Source organism: Trichosurus vulpecula, chromosome 8 (assembly GCF_011100635.1).
Source record: "Trichosurus vulpecula isolate mTriVul1 chromosome 8, mTriVul1.pri, whole genome shotgun sequence".
NCBI classification, from domain to species: Eukaryota; Metazoa; Chordata; class Mammalia; order Diprotodontia; family Phalangeridae; genus Trichosurus; species Trichosurus vulpecula.
Window position 1 is genome coordinate 11,702,711 of NC_050580.1, and position 22,205 is coordinate 11,724,915.

Sequence of the window (22,205 nt, forward strand, 5' to 3'; positions counted from 1 at the left end):
AATCAGAGTTCATAACGTAGCTTAAACTGATTAATCAAAACTCTGACAACACTCACGATCACCGGACCTTGAGTGAAGCAAATCAAAGATTGTAGAACCTGTTCCCATCACAGACTCTGGTTCTATACATTAGGGGTGGTGGTCACAACCCTCGAAGACTTGACTCCAGAGTTGTTGTCTTGTGGGACTTAAGGGTTTCTAGTGGGAAACCACTAACTGATTGTCTGGAATCCACCTTCCCCCCTCCTTCCCAGTTGTGATTTAAGTATATAACCTATGCTTTTACTTCAGCTAAGAGAACATTCCTTACTCCCACCCCTAGGCCTGTTTTGTGAGGCTTCCAGCATTCTCAGGTTAGAGACTGGCTCAGTAAAAATCCTGTTAACAGTTCAAATCTGACTTCAGACACTTAGTAGCTGTGTGACCTGGGCAAGTCACTTCACCCTGTTTGCCTCAGTTTCCTCATTTTTTAAATGAGCTGGAGAAGGAAACGTCAAATCACTCCAGTATCTCTGCCAAATGGGCTCACTGAGAGTAAGATGTGACTGAAGCAACTGAACAACAACAATATGGAAAAAGCTGTTGACAGGATGAATTGGAAGTAATTAACAGAGGGAAGGCACTGGCATTAAGGGGGATGGGAAGAGCCTTCTTGTAAAAGGGAGAAATTTAGCTGGCACTTGAAGGAAGCCAGGGAAACCAGGAGGCAGGGATGACTCAGAGACTCTGGGCTTTAATCTTGGCGCTGCTATGTTCTACTTGTGGGACCTTTGGCAAATCACTTACCCTACTGGCCTCTTAGTGTCTTTGATGCTTAAGGAGATCCATGCAGCTGCTTTAACTATTTTCGGGATCCGATTGCACAGTATAGCGAACAAGCTCACACCAGGGTAGAATGAGTATAACATTTATTTTGCACAGGACAATATAAAGCTAGATTAAAGAAATATAGAAATATACACATAAAGATAAAGCCTAGCAGAATAATAAACATATTTACATACATCACCAAATCGGGGGAACACCTACATCTGGGTCATGCGGCTGGGGAGTCCGGGTTCAGCCTTCAGAGTCCCGATTAGGAAAAGGTCCTGGGCAGAGCGTCCTCCTCACAGGTGAACTCCAAAGAGTAGGTGGATCTCTCCAGGTTATATCCAGTTTTGGACAAAAAAGGCATTGGACCAATTAATCGGCTTGTCACCAGAGCCTTAAATGTCTTAGAGTAATTAACCACACTGGATATGTTGCAGCTCTGAACCTGGCCAGAGTCCAAAGGAGCAAAGCACCGTGACTGATATGGCAAAATGTCTGTGTTCAAAAGCACACAGGATGGATTCTCTTTGTTCCTAGAAGGGTGGCTAACGCTCCCAGGAAGAGGAATTGGCCAAGGGCAGGTTGAACTTTTAGTCCTGGGAACTTGGGTTCCAAGGAGAAAGAACAACGTATGTATTCATGTAGGCCTGTAAATGTACAGGGAAGATGTTTAATATTTCATTAACCCTTCACTTCTTCATCTGTGAAGTGGGGGTGAATGGGGTCTGACTTGCTATTTAAAGTCTTCTACTCTGATAGCATGCTTCAGTGGAATCAGCAGGGACTCTGCGGTCAAAAGGCCTGGGTTTGACAGCTTGTTACTTTGGACAAGTCACTGAAAGACCTGGTTAGTTTCTTCAGTTGCAAAATGAGGAGGTTGGACTAGGTTATGACCCCAAACCCTTTCTACTGGGAGTCTATTTTCTGACATTCTTAGCTCCTTCCCAGCTCAGGCATTCTCTGTTCTAACGCTATGTTCCAGAACCCTTTCTGCTTGGACAATCCACCTCCTGTTTACCCTAAGTTCTAACATTCTGGATTGTTAGGTCGCTTTCCTTTTGACACTTCAGGTTTTATTTGCTCTGACACTCAGTTCTAAAGCCCCTCGCTCCCAGACACGTTCCGCGTCCTAAAGCTCCCGGCACTGTCCAACGTTCTAAAGCTCTTCGCTCTCAGCCCCTGGTCCGCGTGGGATCTGACACCCGGCGTTCCAGGGCTCCCCGCACCATCCATGCCCCGGCGTTCTAAGGCTCTCCCAGTCTGGCCATCTAAAGTTCTAGCAGCTTTCCACGAAGGGCCGTGTCCAGCTCTCTCCGCGGAGCGGAGGGGCCCAGCGGAGGCGGTGAGGGACGCCCCCTTTCCTTCCTTAGGCCCCGCCCCGGGCCGTCGCGGGCTGACGGAGCACGCTGGGGGCTGCGCCCGCTGTCGGGAGCGAGTCACCGGCCGCCTAGCCCTGACAGAGGAGGAGCTCGGAGGCCACTTCCCCGGCGCCGGCGCTCCTGATTGGCGGCCCGCAGTAGCCTGAGCGGGGTCCGGAGGGGCTGAGGCAGGGGCTGCAGGCGCCTCCTCTCCTGCCGGCTCCTCCCTCCCTGGTCTTAATTTGGCCAGCACCCCCTCCACGCTTGTCAGATCGGCCCTGATTGCGCTTCAGGTGAGTCGGCTCCAGGGGAGTGCAGCCGGATCCTGGAAAGGACGGACTGGGAGTGGTGGCGGGTCCAGAGGCTCGCGCTCCGGGCGTGGGGGTTAGGTGGGGGTACGAGACCCGCGCTGCGGAAGAGCGCTGACCTTTGTCCTCCCGGTCTCCCCTGCCAGTGTACTTGGGTGGCCTTGGGCAACTCAGTTCTCCCTGCCTCAATTTCCCCCGCTGTAGAATGAGGCAGGCTGCTTTCTCAAGAGGATGTCCAAAGTCCTTTCCAGCTCGAAGCTCTTGCGACCATTGGGCAAGGCACTCGACTTCCCGCAGCCTCAGTTTCCCCTTGAAAACGAAAAGCTGGACTCGTCGAGAGCTAGCTGGCACCCCTGGGCACCGGCTGGCCCCGAGCAACCAGAATGGGTCTCGTGTGTGTGTTGGCCATGGTGGTAAATGCTGCCACCCTGAGTTTTCCTCCCTTTGCCTCGGTTTTTTGGTGCCTTGTACCCAGATCCTCTCACTTCTACCTTGTTTAAATTTCTGAGAGCACTTTGAAGGTTCCTTGAAGATTAGAAGCTTCTGTAGTGATACGGGGACTAGAGTCAAGTCGATTCTCCTCGAGGCTGTTTAGAAAGCCTTAGGTTGTGAAATTGAGATTTTATGCGGAGCTTGTGGGAAGGGTCATCCACGGACAGAGCTAATTTCGTTACGGGAGAGGAGGAGACTAAGGAAGGACGTAGACTTACTGAAGCGATCAGCTTTAATTTTGTCTATGGTCATCTACCCATCTTTTATTCCTTTCCAAACTGAGTCTTAGCTGTAACTTCTTGCCTTCTAATTGAATGTAAATTCTTTGAAATATTTTTTTTCCTTTTTAGTCTATGTATTGCTAGTGCCTGGCAGTCAGTCGACAAGCCTTTATTAAGCCCTACTACGTGCCAGGCATTGTGCTAAGTTCTGGGGATACAAAGAAAGGCAAGAACATAGCATAGCCTCTGCTCTCAAGGAGTTTACTAATAGGGGAGATAGCATGCAAACTGACCCCCGGATCTGCACGATAAATGCTTCTGAATGGATGGAGAGGAGGCGGTGGTGGAATGGACAGAGAACAGGACTGGGTTCCAGTTCCATTCCTGAAACTCCCTAGATGTGGGAGGTGTGTTGGTTACAATGGAAAGAGAAGACAAAGAGTCAGCAGACCTGCTTTCAAATCTTCTGTCTACTTGGGTCCCAGCCTCCCCAGGCTTTGTCTCCGCATCTATAAAAAGGGGGTTGGACTAGCTGGCCTCTGAGGTCCCTCTGATCCCACCCCAGTGGCTTTCCTGTGACACAACTGCCTCTCAGTGAAAACTGTGGACAGGCCTCAGGTCATCGATTCAGAACCAGGAGGGAACTTAGAAGTCAGCTAGCCCAAATGGGGAAACTGAGGCCCTAAGAAGTTGTGACTCATTGAAGGTCACGCAGGTGAGGGAGGAGGTGGCAAAGGCAAGATGTGAATGCAAATTCTTCTTCAAAACTGTCTCAGCCTTGGAGGTCTTCACTTTAACGTTGGGTCATTGGAAACTACTATCATTTGGTGTTCGTGTAAAGGTGGCAGGTCAGAAAGCTGGAGGCTCCTGCTCACTCTTCTTCCCTTCATGTGAACTCCCAGCGTGGCATTTCACTTTTCTTGGAAAAAACCAAAGATGACTGTCTTGGTGTGTCATTCTGCCAGGGATCAGGAGGGAGTAGCGGCTGGAGCTAAATCGGGAAGATAAGGTTCAAATCTAAGAGAGAGACAAAGAGCAGGAGAGAAAGGGAGAGCAGACAGAGAGAGAGGGAAAGAGAGACAGAGACAGACAGAGACAGACAGACATGCACAGAGAGACAGAGATAGAGAAACTACCAAGAGAGTGTGGTAAAGAAGAGATAGATTAACCGTAATTGTTCTTGGATTTTCCTCTCCTGTGATTGCCCACTCAGGCTTTCTAGGAGGGAAGTTAAAGTTGACATTCAGGGCAAAGGGTGTGGGAGATAGGGGCTGTGGAAAGCTTGATCACTTGGTCATATGTTAGTTGGGCTTGAAGGGAGGGCTCCTCTCCCCACTCTTCCTTCACTTTCATCTCAGGCAGTATTTTTTGCTTAGTCATAAGGACAGAATAATTTTTTTTCCTTTGAATCAATTGCTATAAAAATTACTTTTGGTGGTTTTTTAGAGGATCATAATCCAATTCAGAACAGTGGGCATTTATGAAACTCCTCCTGTATGCAGAGAGTAGGATGCCAGGGGCTGAGGGGGAGGTAAAGCTATGAGAAGGCATGGGTCCCTTAGGGACCCCACAGTCTTTTTAAAAAAAAATTATTTAGTATTTCATTTTTCCCAGTTGCATGTAAAAACAATTTTTAACATTCACTTTTAAAACTTTGAGTTCCAAATTCTCTCTTCCTGCCTCCCTACCCCCTCACGAAGAAGACAAGCAATTCGATATAGGTTATACATGTGTAGTCATACAAAACACTTCCCTCATGTTGTGAAAGAAAACAAAGAAAAAAAACTTAATAAAAATAAAGACAGTTAAAAAAAGCTTCAATCTGCATTCAGACATTATCAGTTCTTTCTCTGGGGATGGATGGCATTTTTCATCCTAAGTTCTTCAGAGTGTTGTGCCAAAAAAAAGCGAGTGAGACCCGGATATAAATTTAGATGTGGATTTATTGAAGCGCGTGACTGTTCGGAGTAATTACTCAAATCGAACAGCCCTGAGCAAAGGGAGAGAAAGAGTGTTTAAAGGGAAAGAACACAATTAGATTTCCGTGGAGATGGGGACACAAACAGTGGGACAAGCTGAGGCAGGATCATTTCTGTGGAGATGGGGACACAAACAGTAGAGTGAGCTGGGGCAAGATGGAGAAACTGAAAAGGGGGGGCAGGGCATAACAAGAGTTGTCTTGGATCGTTGTATAGAAATAGTGAAGTCATTCACAGCTGATCATCTCACAATGTCGCTGTGACTTTGTACAGAGTACATTTCACTTTGCATCAGCCCATACAAGTCTCCAGGTTTTTCTGAGAGCATCTGGCTCATCATTTCTTATAGTACGATAATATTCCATCATAATCACATGCCACAATTTGTTCAGCCATTCCCCAATCGATGGATGTCCCTCAAATTCTAATTCTTTGCCCCCAGAAAAGAGCTGCTATCAATATTTTTGCATGTATGGGTCCTTTTCCTTGTTGGTTCTTTTTTTAAATCTCTTTTGGGATGTAGACGTAGTAGTGGTATTGCTAGGTTAAAGGATATGTGTGATTTTATAGCCCTTTGGGCATAGTACTGAATTGCTCTCCAGAATGGACCTCACACTCTTGTGGCTGGTTACTAATAGCTGGGCCATCTTAAGCAAAATCAACCAATATAATTGTAAAATCTGAGAGTATATCCAGTGCTTCCCACCCTTAGTGGGAAGAGAGAAATTTTTTCAACTCTCCTCTAGCGTCAAGTTTGATTGTTATCATTACAATGTTCCCTTGTTAACAGACGCATTATCCTGCGCAGAATGACGAAATGGCTCTTTGGCATGTTGGCCTGTGTGGTCCTTGGGTTGGTGCACTCAGAGGAACATTCCAGGAAGAAGAGACATGTGGATCCTGAAGCATACATGAATATTGTGAGTTTCTTCTAAGAAGACCTGGGAAATGCTTGGGAGAAAAAAAGTCTGTGGTAGCTTTCTGTGGGCCTGCTCTGCCTACCTGAGGAGTTGCTGTTGGGATTCAGCTCATACCTTCTTCTGCCTCCCAGTCTTTCTTTTGGCCTAACCCTTAAGATGCTGTCTTCACCCTCATCTTCTTTGTTTTTCTTTCTCTCTCCCCTCTCTTTCCTTCCTCCTTTCTATCCTTCTCTCTTTTCTCTCCTCACCTTCCCTATCTCTCTTCCTTCTCCTTCTTCTCTCTCTCCTTCATCTCTTCTCCCTCTCTCTTCTTAAATTCTTCTCTTTCTCTCTTCTCTTCCCTCTCATCTCTGTCTTCCTCCTTCTTTTCTCTTCCCTTTCCCCATCTCTTCTCTTTCCTCTCTTCCTTATCCCTTCTCTGATGTCTCTCTCCCTCTCCTCCCCTCTCTTCCTTCTTTTTCTCCTCCTCTCCTTTCCCATTTCTTGCTTTCTCTCTCAGTCTAGCAGGAATAATCAGATAAGTTCATGCAAGGTTAAATGATTCCTTTACTCATCCCCTCTTCCCATTGCCTAACTTGCAACCCCCAGGTTGTCTGTACTTAACTTCTCTGAATAGAGGAGTGAGGTGGCTTTTTCAAGTCAGTTTTGGCCTCCCTTGTTTCATGATAACCATCAGGCTCGTTAAATCCAGCCCAGTCCTGCAAAGTTGCAACAGCTCCAGGATGATTAAAAAGTGACATGGCTGATGCCTTTTTTTGGTTTCTTTTTTTTCTTTGGAGGGGGGAAGGCAGGGCAATTGGGGTTAAGTGACTTGTCCAAGGTCACACAGCTAGTAAGTGTGTCAAGTGTCTGAGGCCGGATTTGAACTCAGGTCCTCCTGACTCCAGGGCCGGTGCCCTACTCACTGCACCACCCAGTTGCCCCATGACTGATACTTTTAGAGAAACAGCTGAGGCCTTGTCTGTCCTGTTCACAGACTTTATGGCTCTAGAGCTAGAGATGAATGGGATGATCAAGGCCATCTAGTCTGACCTCATTTTACAGCCACAGAAACTGAAGCTCAGGGAGAGTGCTTGTCCGAGGTCACACAGAAGGACTTGAACCCAGGGCCTCAGACTCTAGAGCCCATTCTGTACCATACTGCCTCCTCTTTTTCAGTATCCTAAATGCCATTTACAGAGCAGTCTGGTGAATACAGTGGGTGGTTTGCTTGGGGCAATCTTATTTTTGCTCAAGAAATGAGGCAGGTTCATAAAGTAGTTAGGCTGATAATCCAGTGTGGTTTATGGGTCTCAGAAAGAGGAGCTCTGGAGAGGTTTTGGCATTGTTGGAATAAGTATCCATCCTTACAAGGTGACTATTTGGCAGGTGCCAGCACAGGCAGAGAGAGAAGAGTGCTGTGGCTCTTGCATCTGATCAGTATGGGTCCCCCCTTTGCTGGTACAGCCTTTGCTGTCTGTGTCTTGCTGGCAATTCTCCATCAAGAATCTTCCCATTTTACAGCAAAAAGAAGGATTTTTGGAAAAGGACTTAAAAGCCTTCCTTTCATCTTTGGTAGGATCCCTTGCGCTCCCAGTGCTTGCACATCCATCATGGCAGCCTGTTGAAAGCCATATTACTTTATTGTCACGTTGTGGGCTTGATCTGTGGTTTGTCCCATCCTGTGGAAAGAGAATGCATCAAAGCCCTTCCCACGCCCTTGCCTGCCAACCCTGATAGACTTACTTCATGTTATTTCCCTTGGCACCTTCCATGTTCCAGCCAAGCTACTTTGCCCATTGTCACTTTTGGCATTGTCATGACATTTTGAGTCATGGTCGTTTCACAGAGTCAGGTGTGCCACTTTTGGCCGCTGGTTTTAATTTCTCTTCTTCATTTCCATTTTTAACCTTCTGTCCCACTCCCTGCCCTTTCCGAAGACCTTTGAATAGAATCGGTTGCCTTGGTTTTTGTTCTTCTTGTTCCCCTTTTTATCTCCCAATTGAAGAAACCATGGGTTGTGAAAAGGAGAAGTAGGGGCCTGAATAACCCAAGGGGATGTTGGGGTTGTGAGGGTGTTGGGGTGGGGGGGTAGTAAGTCCCCTGAGTAGCGGAGGAGACTCTCCACTTGAGTGCCTGGGAAATGCTCTATAGTATGTTCATATGGAAACTGGATCAGAGGTCACCCAAAGAAGGAAAAGGAACAAGTCACTGGCTTCTCTCCCCTTGACTTCAGTTCCTTTTCTCCCCCAGCTTTTGAGTGGATCCATAGGATTAACAACCTGATGGAGCTGTGGGGTGGGACCAGAGAGTCCCGGGAGGAGGAAAGGAATCCTCTGTAGTTCAGGACATCAGAAGGGGAGTGGGAGATTTAGCAAATCTGAGTCAGGACAATTTGGCCCCAGAAGAGGAGAAAGAAGGCCTGGGATGTTCAACTCTGTAGGAGGCAATCAGTCAACAAACATTCATTGAGCCCTTACTATGTATCAAGCATTATGCCAAGCACCGAAGATACAAAGAAAGCCAAAAAAAAAAAAAAGAATTGGTGCCTGTCCTCAGGGAGCTCCCATTCTAATGGAGGAGAGGTGCATACAAGGTACATACAGAGTAGATGGAAGGTAGTGGGAGAAGAGAGGGCACCAGCAGTAGGCAGGACCAAGAAAGGCAGCCTGCGAAAGCCAGGGAGGCTAAGACGTGAAGGGGAGGAGGGAGAGCATGGTGAAGAGAGTGAGAGCATGGTGAAGGGCAGGGCTCCAAAATCCCTATCAACAAGAGGGAGAAGTCTATGCACCTTTTCTGGGAAGATGAAGACCCAAGGGATGGGAAAGGCTCCCAATGCCTGGACCAAGTTGGGGATCCACTTCATAAAATACTTTTTTTTATTGTGAATGTATCTGTCACCAACAAAAACAAACATTTCAATATGCAAAAAAAACAAAATACCAATGAGATATGAGACTGAACTTCAACATCTGTGACATGGGAAAACAACATATATTCAATGTTACAAAATTGTTACTAAATTGCTGTTAATTTTTCAGTGCTCCTTTCTGAACTTATTTTTGCTTTCTTCTGTGATTTTTTTCATGTCTATCACTACCCACCAATTCACATGCCACCACCCCCTCCACCAGCCCTCCTTTATAACAGATTAGTCAAACAAAACCAATCAAGATATTGTCCACGTTGGAAGGTGAATGGGGATCCTCATCTATAGCAGACAGAGAGTTGGTTTGAGTCTCTGGACACTAGATTCTCTTGATATGGTCAGTGGGATTGGAAGAGACCTGTTCAGGGATATTCTGTGGCCTGCCCCCTGTGAATGATCTTGAGAAGACTGAGCCTTATTTAACAACTGGAAAAATACCGTCTGATGAATATTATTACTACCTCCCTCCTCCCTTCGCTAATCCCTTGACTGTCCTTCTCACATTTCTCCCTGAGTCACCATTTGATTTTTCTCCCGACAGAGTGAAATTATCTCCTACTGGGGCTTTCCCAGTGAGGAGTATAATGTTGTGACTGATGATGGCTACGTCCTCAGCGTTAACCGAATTCCACATGGCAGGAAGAATGGATGGGACAAAGGTAACAGTGATTTCCGAGGGAAAATGCCTTCTGATGACTTTGTGGATGTTATGCCTATCACTGGATTTTTGCAATGTTTATTTTTGTTGATGATTGCTAGTTCCCAATGATAGAAAACAATTGCCCCTCATTTGGGGTATATTGAAAACCTCTCCCCCGTTCCAATGGGAGAGAAGCTACGTGAGGGCAGAGACTATTTGCCTGGTATCCCAGTGAGTTTGGTATTTTTGTACCTAGTAGGTGCTTAATATGATAATATCATCCCTTTGTCATGATATTTTCAACCTGAGAACCCATGAGAGTTCTTGTCTATAAGGCTCTCTAAACTAAAACTCTTTAAACCAAACAAGATTTATAAATGCTTCTTGTTTTAAAGGAAAAATAAAGTAAGAAGAAGCATCTTCTGTCAAGGTCCTGGTGGAGGGAAGGAATATAGGCTCAGATGGGTGCTGACTTGGGGATCTGGGAGGGAAGCTGTTATTCAGTCATGTCTGACTCGTCATGACCCCATGGACCACAGCACGCCAGGCCCTTCTGTCCCCCACTATCTTCTGAGGTCTGCCCAAGTTCATGTTCGTTGTTTCCATGACACTCTCTAACCATCTTATCCTCTTCCATCCCCTTCTCCTTTTTGCCTTCAATCTTTCCCAACATCAGGGTCTTTTCCATTCAGTCCTATCTTCTCATTATGTGGCCAAAGGGTTTAAGCTTCAGCTTCAGTATTGACCTTCCAGTAAAGAGCCTGAATTAATTTCATTAAGTGTTGACTGATTTGATCTCTTTGCTGTCCAAGGGACTCTCAGAAATCTTATTTGTCAAAATATATAAGTCAAAAGGCTTATTTTGCTTGGTCCCCCAGACCACAAGCAAGAGCAGTGGGTAGAAGTCACAAAGAGGTAAATTTAGGCTGAATATCAGGAAAAATTTCCTAATGATTAGGGGTGTCCAGAAGTGGCATGGGCTGCCTGGAGGAGTGGTGAGTTCCCTGTGCTTGGAGGTCTACAGGCAGAGGCTGATAAACATTTGTTGGGGAAGTGCGGCAGAAGGGATTCCTTTTGGGGTATGGGTTGGACTTGATGGACACTGAAGTGTCCCCTCCATGTCTTAAATTTGTGACTCATTGTCTTCGTATGGCCAAAAGCTTTTGAGTGAAAAAGTGAGGAGCAGGATGTCTCTGTGGTCTCTGAAGACGGAGAAGAGGCCGGTGAATATGGCTACTGTGCCTTCATTAGCCTTGGTTCCTTCATCTGAAGAGTGAGAGTACCCAGGCCCTGTCCAGCTCTAAGTCTGTGACCTGTTTCAGAAAGGCCCTGTTGCCCCTCTAGTCACTGTTCTGCCTGTCACCAGAAGGCCCGCCATGGTGGGCTTGTTCCTTTGAATGATCAACTTGGTTATAAAAACCCAAGTACTCTTGGAGTAAACTAACTCTTGAATGGATTAGTCAGCAGCTAGCTGAGGGCAAGAGAGGGCTCTGGGTTGGGGAGGATCATGCAGTTTATAACTGGAAAGGGCCTTAAAGACTGTCCAGTTCAACCTCCTCATTTCATGGAGGAGGGAACTGAGTGTCAGAGAGGGAAAGGGATTTGCCCAAGGTCATACCTGTGTGACTCCAAATCCAAGGTTCTTTTGACTGCACTGTTGGAGTGATCAGGGGACAGGGAGGAGAGGAACCTTGGATGGAAAGATGGAGCTGTGGGTGGAAAGATGGAGCTGAGGGTGGAAAGATGGAGTTGAGGGTGGAAAGATGGAGCCGAGGTTGGAAAGATGGAGCTGTGGGCGGAAAGATGGAGTTGAGGGTGGAAAGATGGAGTTGAGGGTGGAAAGAGAGGAACCTTGGCTGGAAAGATGGAGCCGTGGGCGGAAAGATGGAGCCGAGGGTGGAAAGATGGAGCCGAGGGTGGAAAGATGGAGCTGTGGGTGGAAAGATGGAGCTGTGGGTGGAAAGATGGAGCTGAGGGTGGAAAGATGGAGCTGAGGGTGGAAAGATGGAGCTCATGCCTCCAAGGACCCCAAGTTATAGACATGTGATTGTGCAAATGAGCCTCATGACTGTCAGCAGGGCACAAGGCTTCTCTGTGCAGATGAGAAGAGGAAACAGGCCAGGGGTTTTCCACTTGACTAAGGACAAATATATGGTCCTTCAGGGAATGAAATTTGGATCAGTGCCCACTCCTCACCAGTGGTGGCCTCTGTCAAAATACAGTCAGTGTGTACTCAAGGAGAAAGAGAGGGCTACCTCCCTGAGGCTGGGATACTGGGGAGGGCCTGGAGCCTGGCGGCCAGCCAGCAAGGCCAGGTCCTGTGCGTGCTTGGTAATCAGAGTCGAGGATGATTCTGAATCGGGAGGGGCTGGACAGAGAGGTCCCTGGAGAACAAGGCCAAGCAGGGCTTGTTTTCGCTCTGATAGTTTATTTTTTGATTATATTTTAATTTCCTATCTCCCTCTGCCTCCCACACTAGAGAAGGCCATCATCTGACACACGTGTACAGTCGTACTATGCGCACTTCTCTTTACCAGTCCTGTCTCTGGAGGGGGATGGTATCTTCCTCCATGGGCCTTCGTAGTTGACTTGATTATTTTCAATATTCAGAATAGCTTAGTCATTCACAGTTGTTCTTCAAACAATATTTTCCCCTTCTATCCTTTAAGGCAAGCCAGTCCAGTAGATGTGAGATAGTCCCCGAGTTCCTGGCATAAATCTCAGTGGGTCACAATGTCCAGTCTTTGTGAAATATTGTTGCAGTCCCCTAGCTAGGATTTTAGTTAAGATTGCATCTATGTTCTTTAGTCTTCGCTACTGTCTTTGCTCTTCTTAGTTTAGGGAGCAGCACCGTATTTGTTCATAAAAGGAGTTTGCTAGGATCCCTTCTTTGCCTGGCATTCCAAATGATTTATTTAATATTGGAATGAGATGGTTTTTAAATGTTTGTTAGAATTTACTTGTAAATCTGTCTGGTCCTGGTGACTATCATCCTGCCTTTCCCTCTGGGGTGGAAAGGAAGCTACAGTTAAAAACAGATTCTGAACTTCAAACCCCGAAAAGAGAACATTTCCATTTACTCCACATAATACAGAAAGAGGATTCTCTGGGAAATTGTAGATGTCCATTTTGTACTATTTGTTTAAAAGAAAAGAAAATAAATGCACACATAACACATTCTGCATGTTACTTTCAAAACGTCTTGCTTGGCCATGCCTCCCTCTGATTTTGCTGTTCCAAAGTGAAGTGGGCCCATTGGGAGGTGGTGGTCTCAACATCAGTGGAGGACTTCAGGCAAAGGTTAAATGGACGTGAGCTCCTTGAGGACAGGGACTGTGGTTTTGAAGTTCTTTCTCTTTGCAGTACTTGGCTCATAGTAGGTGCTTAATAAATGCTCACTGACTGACCAGTTGTCAGGGATTCTATTAGAGGGAATTCTCAGTGGATTTCAGGTTGGTCGAGATGGTCCCTGAGGACATTTCCCACTTGGGATTCGGGGACTCTGTGAATGTTGAGAGCAGAGACTACCCTTTGCCTTTTTGTATCCCCAGCACTTAGTGTCTTGCACATAGTAGGCTCTTAAGAAATGTTTATTGATTGATTGATTCTGTCTAGCCAGGCCAGTAAGGGTCAGTAGGTTGGGCCTCCTAACATTCAAGCCATTCCTTGGTCTCCTGCCTTTAGCCCTGTGTCAAGAGCATTTTATTTGGAGTCAGAGGACCCAAGTTCCAATACTGCCTCTGCCATTCATGCTTTGTGTGACCCTGAGTAAATCACATCCCCATTCTGGGCCTCTGTTTTCTTATCTGGAAAAATGTAGGAGTTGGTTTAGAAGCTCTCTAAGTCCCTTCTAGCTCAAGGCACCTGGCATTCCCCAAAGCAACCCTAGATGGAGGTGGGGTGGGGAATGGGGAGGATTGCAGTTATGGTGCCCATTTTACAGATAGGCACACTGAGGAACAGAGGGTCGTCCAGGAAGTGCCAAAGATAGCTTCCACCAGACAGGGCTGTTGTGAGGGTCAGATAGATAAAGAGCTTTGCAAACCTTTAAAGCACTTTGTCAATTTGAGTTATCATTGTACTAATAATTATGATTATTGGGATGAACCTGTGATTTCATCACCACAGAGAGCAGCCAGTGAGGTATTTCCTGTACCAATTCACATGCCCTCTTCTTCTGTGACTTAAGTCTTAGAGAGTTATCTGGGGCCAAGTGACTTGCCCAGGATCACACAACTTAGCTGGATGAGAGGTACGACTTGAACCCAGGTCTCATGACTCCCTATTGACCACATTTCTCCTTTTTTCCCTCCCTTCCCCTCCTCCTCTTTCTCTTCCTCCTCCCCTCTTCCCTTCCCCCTACCCATCTCCCCTTCTTTCTACTTCCTCCCCCTCCCCCAGTACAATCCAGAGCTCTGGCCACAGAGCCAGGTTTCTGGGACCATGTTCACTGAGGACTCTGAATGGAGGTACCCCTTTCCTTCCCCCACCCAAGTCCTCGTTAACACTAATTGGTCATAAACAACACATTGATTGTGGTTGTGGCTCAGGAAGCGATAGACAGGTTGGGAGAAAGGAGGCAGGTAAGGAGTCCAGGATTGCCTCAGTTCTGGTTTATGGCATTACAGGTTTGCAAAAGAACTTTCAGTTTCTGTTGGTGCAGTGCACAGAGCGCCAGGCCTGGAGTCAGAAAGACTCGTCTTCTGAGTTCAAATCTGGCCTCAGATACTTCCTAGGTGGCTGACCCTGGGCAAATCACTTAACCCCATTTGCCTTAGTTCCTCATCTGTAAGTGAGCAGGAGAAGGCCACTTGAGTATTATGGGGTGTTCAGGGAAAACTAGCATTTCTAGTATGAGCCCTTGCTGAACCCTTCTCAGGGCTTCTCAACCACCTTTGGTGTCCACTTGATTCACCCAACTCTCACCTGTGGCTCCAAGAAGCCGTAGCCCGCACAGTGGCCACACCGTGGAACATGATGGGCTAAACCAGGCTGAAGGTAACTGTCTACCTGCAACATGACAAGACTTCCCTCGGTGGAATGGGCGGATGAGAACAATCTGTTCAAACGGCCATGAAGGCGGCTGAAGCAGGTGCTCCGCACTCCTTAGAGCCTGACCAGGAGTCAAAGGTGCCGAGGCTGGCCGCTGCATCCTGGCTTATCCCCCATCATCCTGACTTTTGTCCTGTTTTGACCGGACTCCGATGACTGATAGAGTTTGGCTGAAGACTTTGTGCAGCACTGCCTCACTTAAATCCGACTCATGCATGAGTCAGGGCATTATCTGGTCCTCTTTGAAAACAAAGGACAAACGACGATTGTGTGCAGGCAGATGTTGCTTGTTTGAGCTTCACAACAGCCCTGTGAAACAAATGCTATTGGTGTTCCCATGTGACGGAGGAGGACACTGAGACTGATCCTCCAGCTGACTCTGGATCCTGATACAAGCCTGTTGGGAACAGCTAGGGCATTTGCTAGAGAGCTGACCCACCTAGACTGCTAGATAGCTTGTCTCAGCCTTCTGAAAGGTCTGATACAACTCAGAGGCTGGGCCTGGGAGGGGGTGTCTTGTTTATCCTGGGCCTCCTGGCTTGGGAATGGGGCCAATTCTCTGCCTGTATCTCCTCTGGGGAGACCACATATTAAGCTTCCTCTGGGCTACAAGTACAATGAGAGGTTGCTGATTTTTAAAACTCTGGCCTGGGCAATCTAGCTGGCTGCACTCCAGATAAGGAGCTGGACGAATAGAGCAGGAGTCCCTCACAGGGAGAATAAGCTGCTTAGAAGTGGCAGGTTCTCCAGGACCCCATCTGGTCCCCTTGGTGCCTGTGAGAGCATCTCCTCGACATCTTCCCCAGCCAGGAGTCATCCAGCGTTTGCTTGGAGACCTCATGGGAGCAGGGAATTCTGGAAGCTGCCAGTAAGAGAGGCATGATTGGAATGAAGGTCCTGCGGGGATGATGTTAATGCTGTGCTTGTTAAACCATGCTTCTTCTGTAGCTGTGAATCTTGGTCACTCAGCCTCCCAGAAATTCATTCATCCATCCCTCCATTCGTTCCTCCCTCCCTTCATCCATTCCTCCATCCATCCATCCCTCCATCCATCCATCCATCCCTACCTCCATCCGTCCATCCATCCATCCATCTATCAATCATCCATCCATCCATCTATCCCTCCATCCATTCATCCCTCCTTCCCTCCCTCCCTTCCTCCATCCATCTATCCATTCATATCATCCATACAATGGGAAGGACTTGTATCACCTTCTTCCCAGTGTTATTTGCAGTAAAGTGTTTCATAAACCTTAAACCATGATAGAATGTGAGTTATTCCTAAGCTTGTCTCTTTGTTCACTGCTCGCTCTTACTTTCTGGGTCCAAGCCCAGTGTGTTTAATTTCTCTCGTATTGGGTGGCTCTTTAAATACTCGAACTTAGCTTTCAGGTCCTTCCTGAGCCCTCTCTTCCTCAGGCTCAGTGTGCCCAGTTCTTCCAAGGATCATAGAATTTAGATCTGGAAAAGACAAATTAGTACAAAGGTCTTGGTACAAATGCCCTTATTTCAACAAAGAGATAAGGGAGGACCAGAGAGATCTGATGATTTGTCAGATCTCTGTAGGCAAGAAATGAATTGTTATTTGATTCTATTTTGGGGTTTCCCGTTCAGCCGTACTGCTTTATTTCTGTATTGTTTTTGGAGGGGAGTGGTCTAATGTGAAATTGTCTAAAGGAGACTTGCTTTATAATATATTTTCAAGTCTGGAATAGGACAGCCAGAATAGGAGGACCTGAATTCAAATTGAGACACTTACTAGTTGTGTGACCCTGGGCAAGTCACTTAACTCAGTTTGTCTCAGTTTCCTCATCTGTAAAATGATCTGGAGAAGGAAATGGCGAACCAGTCTAGTATCTTTGCCAAGAAAAGCCCAAGTGGGGTCACAAAGAGTCAGAAACGACTGAAAATGACTGAACAATACCAAAGTCTAGGATAGCAAATCTACCATTAATCAGATTTTGTTTCCCCTTTCACATCCGCCTGTGACATTCTTTGGCTCTATCTTTTCCATATGAATTGCATAGTGAAGAAAGCACCATCTCTGGAGTCCATGGGCCATGTTCAAATTCAAACTGACAGTTTCCTCATCTGTAAAATGTGCTAGTTGGACCACATGGCTTCTGAGTTTCTTTCCACTTCCCAGAGTGAATATTCTACAGTTAAACCCATTGTAATTTTTATTAGTATAACCTCAAATATATAAAGTTATTTAGAAAATATTGTCATTTTTATTTCAACTTAACCTTGAACATTGCTTGCCTTCCAATTATTTAGGTCTTCCTTTTTTTTTGCCCGTCTATCAATATATTTTTATAGTTAATCTTTTATACTGGTCACACTTAAATTTTAGTTATTTTCCAAATATTTAATAATTTTGTTGTTATCAATGAGGTTTCTTTTAAAGTAATGTTTTCTTGATTTTTTTTCTTTTTTTTTTGTTGCCCTTTATTATGAAAACAAAACAAATGTCCCGGGGGAAGGGTCTATGATTACTAGAAACATCAAAGAATACCTGCTACCTTTTAAAAAAATTCATATTGAGGCCAACATTGTAATAAACAAGCTAAAACTACTTTATACTGACTCATCTTCAATAACTGACATTTACAGGAATACACTAGAGACGGCACTAAAAAGTTTAAGAAAAGAGTTACAGTAAAAACCTGCATGCACATCATATAGAAAAGTGACATTTTAAATATGAAAAAGAAAAACTTTCTGGAAGTATCATGCCAGTATCATGGAATAGTGCTAAAACTCTAAGGGTCAAATCCTACATTGTTGGTTTTGTGTCTTTTTTTCTCCAAACAATTGTAAAAGATGTAAATGCTGTAAAAATGTGTTTTTACAGTTTAAAAGCAAGATAATGCTGCCCAGCGTGAGAAATTCTCTCTAAGTAAATTACGAATTCTATATAAGGCTTTCCCCACAGCCTCTAGAATTTTATGTATATTTTAGAAAAGATTTTATGTCCTTTTTCGGCCCCTTGTTTAAAAGCCTTTTTTTTTTTTTTTGTAGGACCTCCCTGACCCTCATCCTGCTTTTAAAAATATTCTTTCCCCAAAAGTGAAATTTAACATTGGTCTCTAGTTTTCAGCACTGGAATGATTCTAATTCAAAAACAGCCGTCTTCCTAATCACAGAGGCAGTGGTAAATAACCGCCAACCTGATACTGGCTTTGTCGGGAGGTTTCCTCCTCCTCTCCTCACCAAGAAAAAAAAGTGAAATTGGTTTTGCCTTTTGAAATAGTGAAGACATAAAGTTTTAAAACTATAGCACCAAGAAATTTCAGTTGTTTCTGTTGACTATGCCATGAGTCAAATGCAAAGTCAACAGATTCTTTCTGGATAAAGGAGTAAATTTCCTTAGCTTAGGAGAGATCCCTGTCCTTTTAAAACAAATTGATAATGAAATGCTATGAGATTTTTCACCTTCACTAATCTTCAGGATTACTAGATTTCCCCCCTCTCATTTTTCCATTCTTTCCATTTCTTTTTTCATTCTTTCTTCATTAGCAATCATACCCACCAAAGGAGGGCTCATAAGAAGCTGTTGCTCTCATCCTCTCTTGGTGTTTTTGCAGTCTATATTTCACACTAGGATGTGTGATTTGTTCTGTATTTAATAGATGTCACAAATCATACCATACTTAAGACTTATTTAGTTGTCTATTCATTCCCTCAAAGTCATAGTTGAAATATATATTTTAAATCTTTTTATAAACCATCTTTTAAAACCAGGGCAAAATTGGAAAATAGTAAAATAAAAAATTATTTCTACTAGAGCAAAGGTGAGTAAAAGTTTTAGCAAACTGGCTCAGTACTCCCTTTTGCACGTTAATTTTTTAAAAAATCATCAAAACAAACCCAAAACCCAGTAGTAAGCAACTGCTATTCCTTCCTCCATTTCCTCATGACAGTGTGACAAAACTGAAGGCTAGTTGGCAGAGTCAGAGGATGTTTTCTGGATTTTTGTTGCTTGTTTACAATAGTAACATTTTTTGCTGAGCTTATTTTTATGGCCTGCAAACTTCTTTGAGCTCCCTCATTGCCTCAGTTAATTTTTTGTTAAGGCTAATCTTCTAAACAAACGGTTGAATTCAGTAAACACTGCGGTCCTTGCAAATAAAGATAATCTGGTTTTCTTCCTTTGCTATGTTAATCCCTCCCATTTCTATTTCCAGTACTAGCATTTTTAGTGTTCCTAGAGAGTAGAGGCTCAGTCCTTGTGAGTGGCAATGCTCCTTATGTTTCCTCACTGCAGGCAATTAATATTGACTTTCATAATTTTTGTCATATTGAGGTAAAATCCATCTATTCTCGTTCTTTTTAGTGTTTTTTTTTTTTAATCATGGCTATGGTCGTGTTTTCTCCAAGGCCTTTTCTATGTCTATGGATATGATCATGTGATTTTAACATGCTTTTTCTTAGCGTGATATATTGGTTTTTTATAATATTGAATGATATATCCTTCTATTACTGGAATGAATTATGTACGGTTATGATGAATGATTTTTTTTAATGTTCCATCACGGATAGTTTTGGTTACTATTTTCGCAGCTATATCCATTAAGGAAATTGACCTAAAATTTTCTTTTTCAGTGTTGTCCTTATCAGCATTAAGGATTGAAACCATATTCTAAAAAAAACTGGATAGCATTCAGGGGTGGGGGACCTGCGGCTTTGAGGCCACACGTGGCCCTCTGGGTCCTGAAGTGCGGACCTTTGACTGATTCCAAAGTTCACAGAACAAATCTCCTTAATAAAAGGCTGCACCCAAGGACCCAGAGGGGAGGCTGCAGGTTCCTCACCCCTGACAGCGGTTGCTTAAAGACTTTTGGAAAGTTCCCAGGGCAGCCAGATTTCTTCAGAATTAGAAGATTGTTTGCCAGTTTGTCCTCATGGGTGGAAGAAGGGACAAAATCTCCAACCTAAGATTTCAGATAGGGCACAGCAGGAAGCTGATAGTCATATTCACAGGAAAGGTCATCCCCACAAGATAAGGAAAATAATTTTTAACCAGCTCTTCTCTGGATTAAGCAACCTCAGTTCTTAGATGTAGCTTTTTTTGGCGGGGGGATTAAGGGGGTTTCCACCCCTTCACAGTTCAATACACTGGAGCTTCACTGTGATCTCTTTGTTGAAGGCATTGTCTCTCCTCCTGGGTTGTGGATCCTTTGTGCCTTTGGAGACAGCCTTTGAATCCCCAAAGACCCACCCTTCCAAGATGAATTTAGGCACTTAGCTAAGCAACTCCTTCAATCACCATCTAATCCAACAAGCATTTATGAAGCTCCTACTGTGGTCAAGGCACTGGGGATACACAGGAAATGAAAATCAGACCCTGTGCCTTATTCAAGTGTTTGCATTCTGCTGGTGAGCAAGTGGATTCCACAAAGAGAAATGACCTTGCCGTGTAGACTCTGCTAATTAAATGGCCCAAGCCCAGGTTTTCCAACTGTCTTTTCCACCATATTCTGCTGCTTCTCTAGATAGAGGCTGAGTTTAACACTCAGCTCAGCTCAAATATCAGCTCCTGGGGAGACCTTTCCCTATTCCCCCAGGCTGCTAGGCCTGCCCCACCCAATTACCTGATGTTGACTTGGCATATTATTTGTGCAAAATAATACGTATCTATTTCTCTGTGTTTGTATTGTCATTCCAGGTAGAAGGTAAATTCCTTGAAGGCAGGAATTATTTATTTTGGTCTTTTTATTATCAGTGCCTGTTACAAAGTGGCACTTAATAAATGCTTGCTTGCTGAATGAATGAATCAGGAGACATGATTGTGTGACAAGCTCTCAACCTCAGTTTCCCAGTCTTCAAAACGGGTACAGTAATGCCTCTACTATCTATCTCATATCTTAAAACATGGTAAGAATGGGTGTTACTGTTATCATTGCTATCATTATACCTTTGTGCCTTTCTCTGTCAGGCACTTCTTTCCTCTTGGTCTCAGTTTCTCCATCTGTAAAATGAAAGCTTGCATCTTTTTAGGTTAGATTTCTTTCACCCCTTTTGGCTTAAACAAAGTTTCCTGACTTCTTTGTGGTTGATGGCTTGCTTATTTTTAATGGACCAGTTTCTGATATGTTAAGTTCCCTCAGTTTCATCCTCTGGGGCGGTAGGAATGGTGGTAAGCTTGGTTCTTGGCAGGCCCAGGGAGTTCACTCGGTTTCAATCAGCGTAACCGTGGCCCCTGGACCAACTGCTGAATTCACCAACCAGTCAGTCAACTAACGTTTTTTAAGAGTCAGCTTTTGTGCTAAGCAATGGAACTGAGGTCTCCCAGGTTGACTTAGGGCCATCCTTGTTGACCAGTCCAGACCCTCCTCCTTTGATCCCCTTGGCCCTGCCGGAAGTTCTGCGCCTTCGTCTGTGGGGCTGCCAAATGTGGCCGGGATAGCCCTGCCTAGGAGACAGAGGAAAGAGTGCCCACCTTGGAGGCTGTGCTACTTATGTGTGACCTTCAGCCTCAGTGTTCTCTTCTGCAAAATGAAGGAATTGGATGACTAGGTGATCTCTGGGCCCTTCTGAAGGGGAGGGAAGGAATAGGCTTTTATTAAATGCCTACTATATGCCCGGCACTGTGCTAAGTGCAGATATAATAGGTAGGTGCCATTTTACAGGAGAGACAGCTGAGGCAGACAGAAGTAGAGTGGCGTGCCTGGGGTCACACAGCTAGTAAGTGTCTAAGGCTGGATTTGAACTCAGGTCTTCCTAATTCCAGGTCCAGCACTCTATTTACTGTGTCCCCTACCTGTCTATTAATGAATGAAACACATGCCTCACAGCTGTGCTGCCAGTAAAACCATGGGCAAGGGTAAGGTGGTTTTTTGGCAGGTGCACACCTTTGGCAGAATTACCAAGAGGGCAGAATCACAGATCCTCAGAGTTGGTCATCCTACCCCACCTGGACTTGGACCAAAATCCTCTCTGTGACAATCCCAAGAAACCATCATCCAATCCAGGCTCTGTCCAAGGTCTTGTCATCATCTGCCAGGGCTGCCCAGCTCACTTTGAGATGGCACCAGCAGAGAGTTTTCTTTATCTGAAGCCAAAGTTGGGCTTGGGATCCTGGATCCACTTCTCCTAGCTCTGCCTTCTGGGGCTGTCAGAACAAGGCTGGCCCCTCTTTTGCCCTTCAGACTTTTGAAGGCTCCTACTTCAAACTGAACTCACTGAGACCCTCTAGATGTTCTGGAGGTGACCTGCTTACCAGACACACTGTCCCTGGCTTCCATTTGTGAGGTTGATTATTTAAAGCCAGATATAAATTTGGTCCATATCTCTAGCCTGTCAAGATAATTGAGGATTGTACCATCCAGTCCCTAGATCCCTGTTGTGGTCCTGGGTCACCTTTGAATTTAGTAAGGATGCCTCCTGTGTTTTTATCTGAGTCGTTGATAAAAATACTGCATAGCACAAGGCCAAAGCATGGAGTCCTGGGGCACCCCACATGAGATGCCCTTCCGAGACTTTTGTTAACCTAATTTGTGATTTCACTGGTA

The 22,205-nt window shown here is 45.1% G+C and overlaps 1 protein-coding gene across 1 annotated transcript in view; it reads left to right on the forward strand.

Moving 5' to 3' along the window:
- Positions 1–2,437: 2,437 nt before the first annotated feature.
- LIPA (lipase A, lysosomal acid type) overlaps positions 2,438–22,205 on the forward strand; it is a 41,089-nt gene continuing 21,321 nt past the window's right edge. Inside the window, exons 1-3 of the mRNA XM_036735704.1 lie at positions 2,438–2,464; positions 5,980–6,091; positions 9,541–9,658. Of these exons, the coding sequence (XP_036591599.1) occupies positions 5,981–6,091; positions 9,541–9,658 (229 nt within the window). The 5' untranslated portion in view covers positions 2,438–2,464; position 5,980. The remainder of the gene's footprint in view (positions 2,465–5,979; positions 6,092–9,540; positions 9,659–22,205) is intronic.